Source organism: Exophiala oligosperma (assembly GCF_000835515.1).
Source record: "Exophiala oligosperma strain CBS 72588 unplaced genomic scaffold supercont1.4, whole genome shotgun sequence".
Taxonomy (NCBI): Eukaryota; Fungi; Ascomycota; class Eurotiomycetes; order Chaetothyriales; family Herpotrichiellaceae; genus Exophiala; species Exophiala oligosperma.
Window position 1 is genome coordinate 601,668 of NW_015622821.1, and position 12,499 is coordinate 614,166.

A 12,499-nucleotide genomic window follows, 5' to 3' on the forward strand; every position below is an offset into this window, starting at 1 on the left:
CCTCTTCGCTTCACATGAAAGGTGCTTTACTGATAAATCGTACAAGAGGTTGGTCGTCCAAAAACATTCATTTCTCCGCGAACGCCACTGTGATGCCGACCTTTGTGTGAAATCACACTCGGCGCTTTCCACCTTGCCTCACTGTCCCTTGACCGCTTTTTGTAATGCCCAAACCACCTTCCGGAGCCACTTTGTCCCGGTCAGGCGTAGAAATGTCGAAAATTACTTCTTTGTCGACCGTACGCATCCAAACACATTATCTTGGCAGGAGGTGACGAATCAGGTTTGGATTTCTCAGGGCGAACCTGAGAAAGCCACCACCATCCAATGCGATAGAACAAATGACAGGGGTATGCAGTGCGAAAGACAAGATGTATCTCTGGGGATGTCTGCGACCAGTGCGAATATGGCGTTGATTAACCATATAAGAGCAAGGCCAACCCGTCACCTTTTCTTCTACGTTTCCTCAGTCTCACAATCGACTGTGTCAGAAGAACTTCTTCACCCGAGCCAAAGTCTTCAACCAAGTGCTTACGTGGTTTTATATATTTCCTCTTGGGCCCTAGAGAGGCTGAGTCCATCACTTTTCTACACGAAGTCACTCCCTTCGTGGTGAAAATGCAGCGCCCTCCCAGGAAGTTACACTATTTGAAATGCCACCAATGCCGCAAGGATCGTCAAAAGGTATGTCGGCACATTTGGCCGTCCAGGCGCCAGATATTTTTGCTGCTGAACAATCAACCCTAGTGCACCCCTACCGATCGCTGTTGGCCTTCTCGGAAACGTGACCGCTGCATCAAGTTCTCTTATCCTTGCTCGCCAAATGTCACCGCTCGCGGCGAAGCGGCAAGGCCTCTGAAACCCCCCGAGATCCCTCAAGGGAAACAGCCGGCCTCACTTGACTTCAACCTAGAGAATCACGACTTCGGTGCCGACTACACGGCAGCTCAACCTGGTCGATCAAGTCTTCATAATATGGAGAACCCATCTAGCGACACTAGTCAAGACTTTCCCGGAACGTCATCTATCGAAGGTGCTTTTGCCGAGACGTTTGCCCCAGGTCGTGTCAACGCCAGTTGCACAATTTTCTTCTCCCAATTGAAACTTTCAAGGTGGAATCTTACGACTTGTTGCATGGCCCTCGAGTCTCTGGCGCCTGAGGATACGTTGAACAGGTTGCTTCTTGGCAAAGCGTCTGTGCTCGGAGAAGCCACTGCAATCGAGCTGCAGAACAGGCTTCTCCAACGTGAAGGCCTTGTCGCTTCAAGTTTTGTCCGAGATGTACGTATTCGACAGGAGATGGCTAAAGGGAGCAGTCGAGATAAAGCTGTGAGAACTATCACTGCAGGCGAGGTTTCCCATCTACTAACATCAGGGACGACAAAAGGCAAGAGTCAGTCAGCACTGAAGGACATCGTCGCCGCCGCTCGTCGTATTCGAGAAGGAGACAGGTGGAGTGAGCTAGTTGAAGTGTTTGGTGCTCGCGAGGTGCTCCTCGTTGACGCATATCACGCCAAATGCCGTTTTCGATTTGGGAAAATGAGCGAATGTGACATTCACACCGAGTTTGGGGATGTGAAAAACCTCGAGTGTTGCCCAGAAAGCCAACCTTCTTTCAGCATTGACAGAATCGTGAAGAAAGGGACCGATGAAATTTTTGCGACGCTCAAGGCGATACTGCTGACACCTGAGCTTCAAATGCAGGTGACTCTTCGGCGGTTGAGCGGGCTCACCCCTGTGATTCACCGCCTTTTCGGACCTGACAAGATAGACCGTTTCCTTGCTGTCTACAGTGGGCTATCTCCTTTTCTGGATGTGAAGCTCAATCTCGGTGAACACGACTCTGACTGGTTTCAGAAGTACACGTTCTGTCCTGAAGGTTTGGAAGAAGCAAAACCCTTCGACGCCGAACTTTTGCTCTCAGTGATCTCATCCAAGTTCGAAGACGCCGTAAAAGAAGCAAAACTCTCCAGTCCGGGCCTTTTGCATTCAGAGATGTCTTCGAAGATCGAAGACGCGCTCGGATATGTCAGCTTTCAAACTGCTTCTGAGTCCGATGACGGGTCTGACGTGTGGGATTTTCGCGATGACGACGCTAGCGATGAGGACACTAGCGAGGACGACGAAAAGGGCGACGGAAAAGGCGATGACAAAAATGACGGCGATCCGGACGAGTTTTCTGGTATCAATGAAGAAGATTTCGGCTTCGATGAGGATTTCTGTATTCACTTCCAGAACAGCGACGCATTTGCTTCATTTTCACTCTAGCCGGGAGGATGACCCAAAGCACATCGGGTTCCTGGCTCCCCAAAAACAACCAAAACTCCCTCTTTTGTCTGAAAAAGAGAAAAAGAATGCCAATCTCTTGGTTGAGTGCTCGAGGTTGCAGTCGTTGCCCTTTGGCAGGTAATTTCAGGCCATGGAGCGACAGCAAGTTTCCGCAGCTTCAACAGCAAATGATGGGAAGAGCTGTCCATTCTTGCTGGTCTCGAAGCAGGCGCTCATTCTTGTCCTCAGTGAAGCCAAGTAAGGTTCGGAGGTTCGGAACGGGTCATACAATTTTCTCACTGTCGACTGCGCTGGGAGGTACAGTTGATGGCGAACAACCTGCGCCATCTCCCAGCAAGATCCATTGCGCCCAAGAAGAGACTATGAACGGGAAAAGTGCCTCGTACGGATCGGACCTTCTGAACGAAAGAGTTTGAACGTACACTCTTTGATGCGGCTATCGGGGGTGCTAGGTTATCGGGTAAAAAGCAATCACTTGACATGATCGTCGAGTCCTTGATTGATATATTTGTAGTCCGGGGAAAGCGAAGAGTTGGTATCATGATCAAGCAGTAAACTTTCGAAGACATGTTCACCTCAGAGTTTTGAAGAAGCAGACGAAGACATTTCTGTCCCAAATTATACATCTGGCAGTAGAACAGGAAATGCCAGAAAAGGCTCTGGCAACCCGAATTGAAAACCGGATGTTAAAAGGAGCCTTCGGCCTCCACGAGGGCCTAAAGACGACCCTTGGGAGTCTAAATGGCCCTTCTAGATATTCGGGGCGTACATATAGTATATATATTTCGTATCTCTAGCCAGTGCCTCGTATCATATTTCGTTTAGAAAAAGCCAAAAAGAAAAATTCATCCTCATGAGTAAAGCCCGGTCGAGTCCGCACGGTTCCCGTTTCAGAGAAAGAGAAAGAGAAAGAGAAAGGGAAACCAAAACCCCCGGCAATATTCCGAGTGAAAGAAAAAAGCACCTCCTTTGAAACGCCATTGCTCATGCAAAATCAGGCACATCCTATACGCACACACAGCTTCCTCATAAATCGTCTCTTGCTTTTCTTTTTACTGTGGCTGGGGGGCCGGAGTTTGCCCTGCCCCGAAACCCCTCCAACGGTTACTGCTCTATGCTCCTTCACTACCAAACTCTGCCGTCCAGTCCGCGTTTCGTTTCAGATCGTCACCGGACACGGTCGGTCTGGAACCCTTGATGGCCCGGATGAAGTCCTTGACGGTCAAGGGGGGTTCGAGCAGTTGCTCCGAGTCGACTTCCATCCAGGTCATCTCCATGGCTCCTGAATCACCGGGAGAGCAAGGGGTGAGTTTTTCGCCACCATCTACTTGGACCTGTTTGTTTTTGTTAGTCGAATGGGTGGTGGTCTCGTGAAGGTTTAGGACATGTGGGCTTTTGCCTGATCAAGGGCGAACGGGCCCAGATAGATGGCTTGGTAGACGTACCTTTTTATAATGGGTTGCAGTCTGAATCTTTCTGACGGGTTGCATCAGGGCGTCTTGTACCGCTATGCTGATATCACTTCCGGAGTAACCTTCACTGAGATCGGCCAGGGCCTTGTAATCTTGTTGTGTCATTTCACATTTCGTGTCGCCGACGGCGAGCTCAAACATTCTCATCCGCGCCGGCTTGTCGGGCAAGGAAATGTGCACTCTGCGTTGGAAACGTCGGCGGATGGCCGCGTCGAGTTGCCAGGGGATGTTTGTGGCGCCTAGAATCAATACACCTTTCGAGTCTTTGCCTACACCGTCCATCTGGACCAGAAGTTCCGTCTTGATACGTCTCGACGCCTCGGACTCGCCTTCTCCTCTGGGACCGCACAGGGCGTCGACCTCGTCGATGAAGATGATTGCCGGTTTATTTTCTCTCGCCATATTGAACAGCTGCTTCACCAGTCGCTCCGATTCACCCATCCACTTACTCACCAGGTCGGAAGAGCTCACGCTGAAAAATGTGCTGTTGGCCTCGGTCGCGACGGCTTTGGCCAGGTACGATTTACCAGTCCCGGGAGGACCGTAGAGTAATATGCCCTTCCACGGTTGTCTTTTCCCCTGGAACAAATGAGGGAACTTGATGGGTAAGATGACGGCCTCTTTCAGTGCCTCCTTCGCGGCGTCCAACCCCGCCACGTCCTCCCACTTCACGTTCGGTTTGTCCGTCAGGATGGCCCCCGTCAGTTGACCCCGTAGCTTCTTGCTGTCGGCATCTTCTTCGTCCTTGTCGCCGCCGGCTTCGCCCTTGCCTGCCCCGTTGACCGCTTTGCCGTTGACGCCCATCGCCGCCGGTTTCTTTCGATTACTCGGGTCGTTGGCTTGTATGTGCGCCTTCAGTTTCTCCACTCGGTCCATGTACTCCCCAGCCTTCGCCCGTATCATTTCTTTTGATTTCGGGTTCTTCTCCCATTTCAAGGCGAGCATGAAGAGTTCCAGAGCCGCATAGTATTGTTGGTATGCTTGTTCATAAGACCCTGCGGTGTCTAGTTCGATGGCCTTTTTGACCGTGTCGATTGCGCGGCCGAGAAAGTCGGTGTTCGACATGGTGGGCTAAGGAACTCTGTGTGGGCGCAGAGGGGGAGGATGTGTGTGTCGTCGAAAAAACGAGGGTGTGTCTGTGTGTGTGAGGTTGGTCGGTGATGTGATGCTAGACGTAAACAAGCGCCCGTGGTTTGGCTGCCTTGGGATATTCGCTCAGGCAGTGGTGGCTTTATTCTCTCGCAGGCGGGCTTCCTTTTCACAAAGGATTACAGGTTGACTGAGGATAAGTCAACGACAACTCTGTCTTGGTCAAAAAGACATCTAGATAATCACTGTACTTTATTCGTGCTAGACTTAGATTAGGTAAAGGTGGGAGATATGGAGAGGGACATGATAGATGGTTCGGGGGCGGCATTTGCCCCGCGACAAATCGAATGGCCGCGCTAAATAAACATCTTTCCAGGCCTACAGTGTTCCATACTAACATCTTCTCTGCACCCTGACAAAGCTTTTGCAGATACATATCCCCATTTCCCCTACTCGAGACGCCATGGAAGAGGATAAAAACAAGTTACAGACCTTGTCGGAGGCTCTGCAAAAGTTGCAAGACGGTAAGGCACACAGTCTATTTTCCTCGTTCACTTTGGGCTTTTCTGATTCAGGTGGGCATCTAGATCTACAGACTACGATCGAAGCGCGACAGAAACTTGAAGCCCAACAACAAGAAAACAAGGCTGTTCAGAAAGAGTTTGCATCTTTGAGCGACGAGGCTGGCATTTACAAGCTTGTTGGCCCCGTTTTGCTGAAGCAGGACAGAACTGAAGCCGTGGGTGCAGTGGATGGTCGACTGGAATTTATCAGCAAAGAGATCAACCGGACCGAAGGCAGAATCAAAGAACTACAGGATGGTGCTGAGAAAAAGAGAGTAGCATTGCTACAATTGCAGCAAAACCTCCAGATGGCGGCGCAGGAACAAGCGAGCGGTTGAAAATACTTCGACTGACTACGAATACGCCTTCTCTAGTACGGCCCACACTGTATGCCTCAAGGACAACATTTCGGACGGTGCCTGGATCTCTGAACCAGTCCCGCAGTCAACTTGCTCACCTGGATCAGTCGCACAAGGCCGTCACAGTAGGTTATGGCTAGATGTGCTTGGGTCAAGGCGCGATGACTCGTTGTAGCCTCCGGGCACGAATGCCGGCGTTTTTGGCTACTATCAAAGCCGCTCATCGCTTCTACTATTACCAGAATGGCCCCAGCAGTGAAAGGCTTAGGCGGCCTTGAGAATGGCTTACCTATCAAGTCCGCGAGGGACTTTGAGTGGTACAGATAAAGGCTGGACATCAGACAGGTATTCTGCTACGGAGTAATACTTCCTGTCATGGAACATTTATGAGAAGGTCAAGGACTGTATCCCTCTTGTACAATTCTCGTCGAGATCGCTTCGCAGTCATGATGATGATACATAGCTACGGGCGAGGAAGGGCCAACGCGGGATAGCACCAGACATACCCTATGGAAACTAACTTCCCCTGTGTCTATCAATCAAAATAGGTTCAATTGTCAAATGAACATTAAAGCAATCTACAAGTCATTTAGCTGTTCGTCGTCATGTCTTTATTTTTGAGCCCATCCCGCTGATATAAACGAGGCTGAAGCTCGACAACAAGGCTGAACTCGCCCCCCGCGCTATTGGCCGAACGCCAAATCTTCTTCGCTTAAAGTTTTTTTTACTTGATCGACATCCGACCACAAGACATTTAAATAGATCTACTTCGTAGAAGATCTTGAGGGTTATGTTGATAACCTTCTCTCCCCCCAACACATTCAGCACAACTACACAAAATGCCTCGCGAAAACAAAAAGCGTGGTCGTCGCGAAGAGGCCAAAAACAAACGAAAATACGAAGAAGGCGATTCACAGAATTCAAAACGGTTCAAAGCCACCGAACAATATGGGGATGAACAAGTCGACCACTTCGATGTCAGAGGGAATGCTGGTGACGAGTTCATAAGTTTTGGGGCTCCTCATGATCACGGACACCAAGAGTTGCTAGAAGAGGATCAGTTTCATGGCCTTCTCGACCCCGAAGAACAGGAATACTACTCGAATGTAAATAGCAAAATCGTCGCGAATGACTTCGAGTCGGACGAAGACCGCGCAACTTTCATCGAGGCGGTGTATCGAGAAACAGACGGCAAAGAACTCAAGGTCGCCTCTAGCCAGTCTTGTTCGAGATACCTGGAGAAAATCATCATGCTGTCAACATCCGAGCAGCAGCGAAGACTTTTTAACAAATTCCTCGGCAATCTCACGTATCTTGTCCGCCACCGATTCGGAAGCCACTGTTGTGAGACTCTTTTCTTGGAAACGGCAAAGCGACTTGGCGAGCATCAGCGGGAAAGTGATGACGATTCAGACTTACCTACGATCGAGCAATTACTCTTACAGGCCGCAGAAGAGTTCAGGCCCAATCTTGGATTTCTTCTGACGGAAAAATTTGCTTCTCACACCCTTCGAGTGCTATTTTTAGTTTTGTCAGGGGAGCCGTTGGACGACGAATCCACCAAGACGATTCTTGCCAGCAAGAAGAAGGAAAAACTGGAAGCGCCGGTGCCGAAGGCGTCTGCAGACGGCAATACTAGCTCCAAACGGCGGGTACCCAAGTCTTTCAGCAAGGAGCTCGCAAAATCCATCGAGGGCTCGGTCTCTTCAATTGACACTACATATCTCAGAGCACTAGCGACGCATCCTACTGGAAACCCGGTGTTGCAACTGCTGTTGAGACTGGAACTCACCTTGTACGGGAAACAGCATCAGTCAGAGAAGATGTCAGTGTTCAAGAAATTGTTACCTGACGAAGATCTGGAAGAGGAGTCTGAGAGCGCAAAGTTCATCTCCGGGCTACTATACGACCCAGTCGGTTCTCACCTGGTGGAAATTCTGGTCCTGCACGTACCCGGAAAGACCTTCAAGAAACTCTACAAGAACGTTCTGAAGTCGCGACTTAACAGCATGGTCAAGAACGAGACGGCAAGCTATGTCGCGATCAAGGTTTTGGAACGACTAGGCAAGGATGACCTACAGGAGGCGAAGCAGATGATCTTGACCGAGTTACCCACCTTGATAATGCGACGAAGATTAGGCATCATCAAGGTTCTAGTAGAACGATGTACAGTGCGCCACGTCGATCTGAAAGACGTCGCTGAGATCATTGAATCCGGATTGGAAGGTGACAAGACAACATTCCTGCCGAGACTACTGGGGTTGGACAGGTCGAAGGATTCAACTGGAGCGGAAGCCGACGTTGGACGAAAGCCAGCCACCCCGGCACAAAAGGCAGACGTACACGCCTCGCTACTCGCTCAGGCAATGTTACAAAACCCATCCGCACGACAACCCATCCACGACAGTCTACTGGCACTCGACGCTTCATTTCTGGCCCAGATGTGCAAGGACCCAGCTGCCTCGCGACTCATCCAGGCTGCACTTGCCCCCAGCGATGCAAACGCTCAATTCCGCCGACAGTTCATCCCTCGCTTCTTTGGTCACATTGTCGACGTCGCTCAGAGTCTCAGTGGCTCGTACGTAGTAGACGCCCTCTGGTCGGCAACTGACGGGTTGTTCTTCCTCAAGGAGAAAATCGCCAAGGAACTCGCAGATGACGCCAGCCAGCTGAGAGAGTCGACGGTCGGCAAGAACGTTTGGAGAAACTGGGCCATGGACATGTATTCGAGACGGCCTGGCGAATGGCGGGCTTTGGCAAAGGGACAGACCAAGACCGATGGATGTGAAGCCGATGGTGGATCCAAGGAAGAAAGGAACGGACAACAACAGCAGCAGAAGCAGAAAAAGTCAGGACTCGAGCTCGCGCGGGAAAGGTATGCACAGAAACAGATGCACGGAGCAAAGCAAAAGACTCCTGCGACGTCTGCGAATGCCATTGTGCGGACGAATGCGTAGGAGCATACTATTCAGTTCATGCAAAGTAGTATCGAGTCGTCGGTACGGAGTACGTGGTAGTCTATGTAGATATCTCGGCAAGGCTAGACTCTCCTTGACCCTTATTTCCAGCCTGACTGCCTGGTGGGTACAGTACTGTACAAGGTACTCCGTATATGTAGCCCGGGCTCTATTCAGAATGGCGTCATTTCTGGGGACTCGGATTTTTACGCAAAGATACCCGTACATTGTAGTAGGAACAGTACGGAGTGTTTTGTAAATAAGATCATGCCATAGTCATCGCCATAAGCGTACCGACTCATCCTCACTTCGGTATCGTTCCTTTTGTATTCCTTTCTTGGTATAGATTTCTAGAGGAATTTTTGGTCGTTGTCGTTGTTTCGACCTGCCATACTCTGTATATTTAAGCACGTACTCCACCTTAAAAAAATTGACTCGAGTTCGACACATGTTTAGTAACAGCAATGCCGGGATTCCAGGGGTTGAGACAAGACAGCAACCCACATCAGTTGAATGGATACAAGTCTCAAGCTTCTTCCAACGGCATCACAGACGGTTTCCAGAATGGCACCACAACACCATCAAGAGCATCGCAACTGAAGACACTTCTCGAGGCCACCTTGGACCAGCTGATTCCTTTTGTCCAACGAGCCGACGATGAAGTCGAAGCTCACCAGCTTCAACGGGCGATAGGCAGTACCTCGCTCGTGGAAAGTCACCCGCCTGACGAACTGAGGTCGATCCTGTCGCGAGATGGGACACTCTCACTCCCGGACGACGGCACCGGCCGTACAGGACTGCTCGACTCTCTGGCGTCGATCCTGAAATACAGCGTCAACACATCTTCTCCGGGATTCTTGGACAAACTCTACGCCGCACCTTTACCCCCCGGCATAGCGGCGGACTTGATCCTGAGTGTCCTCAACACGAACCTCCACGTCTATCAAGTGTCTCCAGTGCTCTCGCTGATCGAAACGCACGTCGCCAAAGAACTGGCGTCGATGTTCGGCTTTACCGGTCCAAGGGCCGGAGGGATCAACGTCCAGGGTGGAAGCGCGAGTAATCTAACCAGCATCGTGATTGCGCGAAACTCGTTGTTCCCCCAGACCAAGACACTCGGCAACAGTGCGGATGGCTTGCGACTCGTCATGTTCACTTCCGAACACGGGCATTACAGCATAGAAAAGGCTGCACAGCAATGCGGATTCGGGTCCGAGAGCGTCGTTCCGGTCCCCGTCGACCCGGTCACTGGAACGATGGACGCGGACGCGCTCGAGTCGTTGATCGTGCGGGAGAAGCGAGTCAACGGGACGACACCGTTTTACGTCAACGCCACGGCCGGGAGCACGGTTCTGGGTTCGTTCGACCCCTTCGTCGCCGTCTCGCGGGTCGCCCGCAAGTACGGGTTGTGGATGCACATCGACGGCGCCTGGGGTGGAAGCTTTGTATTCTCGGAGACGTTGCGCGGGCGGCCCCTACGAGGGTGCGAGTTGGCCGACAGTATCGCCGTCAACCCGCACAAGATGCTCGGTGTGCCCGTCACTTGTAGTTTCCTGTTGCTCAAGGATCTGAGGGACGCCCACAGATCCAACACTTTGAGGGCGGGTTACCTGTTCCACGATACCGCCGAAGACGAGGACAACACCACCACCACCGAGGAGAACGGTGAGGATGACTGGCCGCCACCGGAGGACCTCGCCGATCTCACGCTCCAGTGTGGACGACGAGGTGACAGTCTGAAACTATTTCTCTCCTGGCAGTACTATGGCACGTCGGGATATCGCAACAAGATCGAAACCGCTCACTCGGTCGCCTGCCACATGGCGCAACTCGTCGAGGACCACCCCGACTTGGTGCTCGTGAGCACGAATCCACCACCTTGCCTGCAAGTGTGCTTTTATTATGCCCCGGGAGGGAAAATGACCTTTGACCTAACGAACCACCAGGTGGGGTCCTCCAACGGTGACCGGTCAGCGACAACCGTGGTGGAAGAAGTCGGGAAACGTAACACGGCCATCACCAGCCGCATGACACAAAAGTTGATCTCTCGAGGTTTCATGGTCGATTTTGCCCCTGCCTTGAGCAATGCGGTAGAAAGAGGTTCCTTTTTCCGGGGAGTGGTCAACATTTCAACCACAAAAGAAACCGTCGAAAGGTTGATTGATGACCTCGTCGAGGTAGGCAAGGTTGTTGTGGAAGAGAGAAGAAGAAAGTGAGGTCGTCGGAGTCGGAGACTGCACATATTGTAATATACAGCCATAAGTATAGAAGAATATAAAACCGCAAGATAGAAACAATCTAGACTCATACATTGGATCCCACAGTCCGAAGAATTGCCCAGATTCTTGTGTAACATACACCACAGCCTCAACGGTTCTGTTTCTCCTACCATCAGATAATCACTTTCTCTTTCGACCCATAGTCACTTGTCATCTGTAGTAGACACGAGTCTAGCCTGGATGGGGGGAGAGAGGAAGATTGCCATATCAATGTATTCACACGACCATCACATCCAGCAGCAAAGGGCAATCTTCCTCCTTTACTGTTCATCTCCCACCACGATCCCATACTTTTCATAATCAACATCCTCTAGACTCGACAAAACCTCACCCCATCCACTTTCACCTGCTTCCGCTCCGTCCATGCCCATCTCTCCCTCTCCGGCGCTTCGTCCGGCAGAAGAAAACACCTCCCCTTCTCTCCCTACGTACATGTCCCTCAACCATTTCTCGGGGACCCATACCACCCTCATCCCGGCCCTCCTGGCCGCCTCGACTCCCGCCACGGCATCCTCAAAGACGAGACACTCTGCCGGCTTGATTTCTCTTTCGTTTTCCTTCTTCCTCACCGTCTCGTTCACAACTTCCAACGCGAGCAAGAAAATGTCGGGAAACGGTTTGCCCCTACCCCTTTTCAATCTCTCGTCGTCCCCCAAAACTTTGTGTCCTTGCGGTATGAGACTCAAGACGCCGTCTGGACCAGACAACCTATCCGTCTTGAGTCTGTACATGGCCGATTGTGAACTGGTGGCCAATGCCAATTCCACTCTGTTCTTCTTCCTTTCCGATCCGGTACCACCGCTACTGCCTCCCTTGTCCCCGACCACACTCGTCGTCGTCGTCGTCGCTCTTGTCAAATTCCTCAACAACTTTTCAGCCCCCGGCATCAATCTCGTAGTACCAAACACCTCTCGTAATCGTCGATCCAATCGACTCTGAAATTCTTCCATCGTCGGCGTCGGCGTCGTCGTCGTCGTCGTCGTCCTGGCTTCTTCAACTTTCGTGGAAGAAGAGAAATTCGCACTCTCGTACAAGATCCGAGTCGATTCTTGTGCCGATCGACCTTGTAGCGACGCTTTCACCGTCCCGGACATCGAGGGTCGAGAGTATTCCGCCAAAGTCGAGTTCCGGGCCTCAGTCAACAAAGTCTCCGAGTTGATCAACAAACCGTCGAGGTCGAAGATACACGCTCTTACGGGCTGGGGAGTCGACCCCGACCCCAATAACGGTGGTGTCATGCCGTGTTCGCGTCAAACATGCACAATAAAAAGTGTTGCCCGGGGGGTGAAGGACAGAAAGTAGAATCGATTCAAATATATATCTACCACGCTCAATAACGCGGAAAATACGGAGTAATATGATGAATAATACTTTGGCCATTTTTATATTCTAGGACTAGCATCCTGTCAACATGTTACGTAGAATCGAAGTGCCACATATCAGACCTAAAGAAACAACACTCGGGATTATAAAAAAACCCCAGACTAATAG

General features: G+C 51.1%; 6 protein-coding genes across 6 annotated transcripts; 4 read left to right on the forward strand and 2 right to left on the reverse strand.

The window, feature by feature from the left end:
- Window positions 1-618: 618 nt before the first annotated feature.
- PV06_04358 (uncharacterized protein) lies at window positions 619-2,268 on the forward strand (the record flags this gene model as incomplete). Its single annotated transcript, XM_016405245.1, has 2 exons — window positions 619-684; window positions 748-2,268. The coding sequence occupies 2 exons, from the start codon at window positions 619-621 to the stop codon at window positions 2,266-2,268; spliced, it is 1,587 nt and encodes a 528-aa protein (XP_016263451.1).
- A 761-nt stretch (window positions 2,269-3,029) lies between these two features.
- Window positions 3,030-5,126, reverse strand: PV06_04359 (uncharacterized protein). Its single transcript, XM_016405246.1, has 2 exons — window positions 3,735-5,126; window positions 3,030-3,623 (listed from the first exon to the last, which is right to left on the reverse strand). Exons 1-2 carry the CDS (start codon window positions 4,824-4,826, stop codon window positions 3,402-3,404), a joined length of 1,314 nt encoding a protein of 437 aa, XP_016263452.1. The 5' UTR covers window positions 4,827-5,126; the 3' UTR covers window positions 3,030-3,401.
- A 124-nt stretch (window positions 5,127-5,250) lies between these two features.
- On the forward strand, window positions 5,251-6,321 carry PV06_04360 (uncharacterized protein). The gene is made up of 2 exons (XM_016405247.1): window positions 5,251-5,374; window positions 5,438-6,321. Exons 1-2 carry the CDS (start codon window positions 5,314-5,316, stop codon window positions 5,749-5,751), a joined length of 375 nt encoding a protein of 124 aa, XP_016263453.1. The 5' UTR covers window positions 5,251-5,313; the 3' UTR covers window positions 5,752-6,321.
- Window positions 6,322-6,564: 243 nt separating this feature from the next.
- On the forward strand, window positions 6,565-8,729 carry PV06_04361 (uncharacterized protein; the record flags this gene model as incomplete). Its single annotated transcript, XM_016405248.1, has 1 exon — window positions 6,565-8,729. The coding sequence occupies exon 1, from the start codon at window positions 6,612-6,614 to the stop codon at window positions 8,727-8,729; it is 2,118 nt and encodes a 705-aa protein (XP_016263454.1). The 5' UTR covers window positions 6,565-6,611.
- Window positions 8,730-9,031: 302 nt separating this feature from the next.
- On the forward strand, window positions 9,032-11,031 carry PV06_04362 (uncharacterized protein). Its single transcript, XM_016405249.1, has one exon. The coding sequence runs from the start codon at window positions 9,194-9,196 to the stop codon at window positions 10,943-10,945; it is 1,752 nt and encodes a 583-aa protein (XP_016263455.1). The 5' UTR covers window positions 9,032-9,193; the 3' UTR covers window positions 10,946-11,031.
- On the reverse strand, window positions 11,002-12,317 carry PV06_04363 (uncharacterized protein). Its single transcript, XM_016405250.1, has one exon. It carries the CDS (start codon window positions 12,244-12,246, stop codon window positions 11,269-11,271), a length of 978 nt encoding a protein of 325 aa, XP_016263456.1. The 5' UTR covers window positions 12,247-12,317; the 3' UTR covers window positions 11,002-11,268.
- Window positions 12,318-12,499: the final 182 nt, after the last annotated feature.

Bases quoted from the DNA above. Each gene is read 5' to 3' on its own strand.
- PV06_04362 (XM_016405249.1), top strand. From the start codon at position 9,194: ATGCCGGGATTCCAGGGGTTGAGACAAGACAGCAACCCACATCAGTTG.
- PV06_04363 (XM_016405250.1), bottom strand. From the start codon at position 12,246: ATGACACCACCGTTATTGGGGTCGGGGTCGACTCCCCAGCCCGTAAGA.
- PV06_04360 (XM_016405247.1), top strand. From the start codon at position 5,314: ATGGAAGAGGATAAAAACAAGTTACAGACCTTGTCGGAGGCTCTGCAA. The intron at 5,375-5,437 runs GTAAGGCACACA...GTGGGCATCTAG, and splicing joins TCTGCAAAAGTTGCAAGACG to ATCTACAGACTACGATCGAA.
- PV06_04359 (XM_016405246.1), bottom strand. From the start codon at position 4,826: ATGTCGAACACCGACTTTCTCGGCCGCGCAATCGACACGGTCAAAAAG. The intron at 3,624-3,734 runs GTACGTCTACCA...AAAAACAAACAG, and splicing joins CTGCAACCCATTATAAAAAG to GTCCAAGTAGATGGTGGCGA.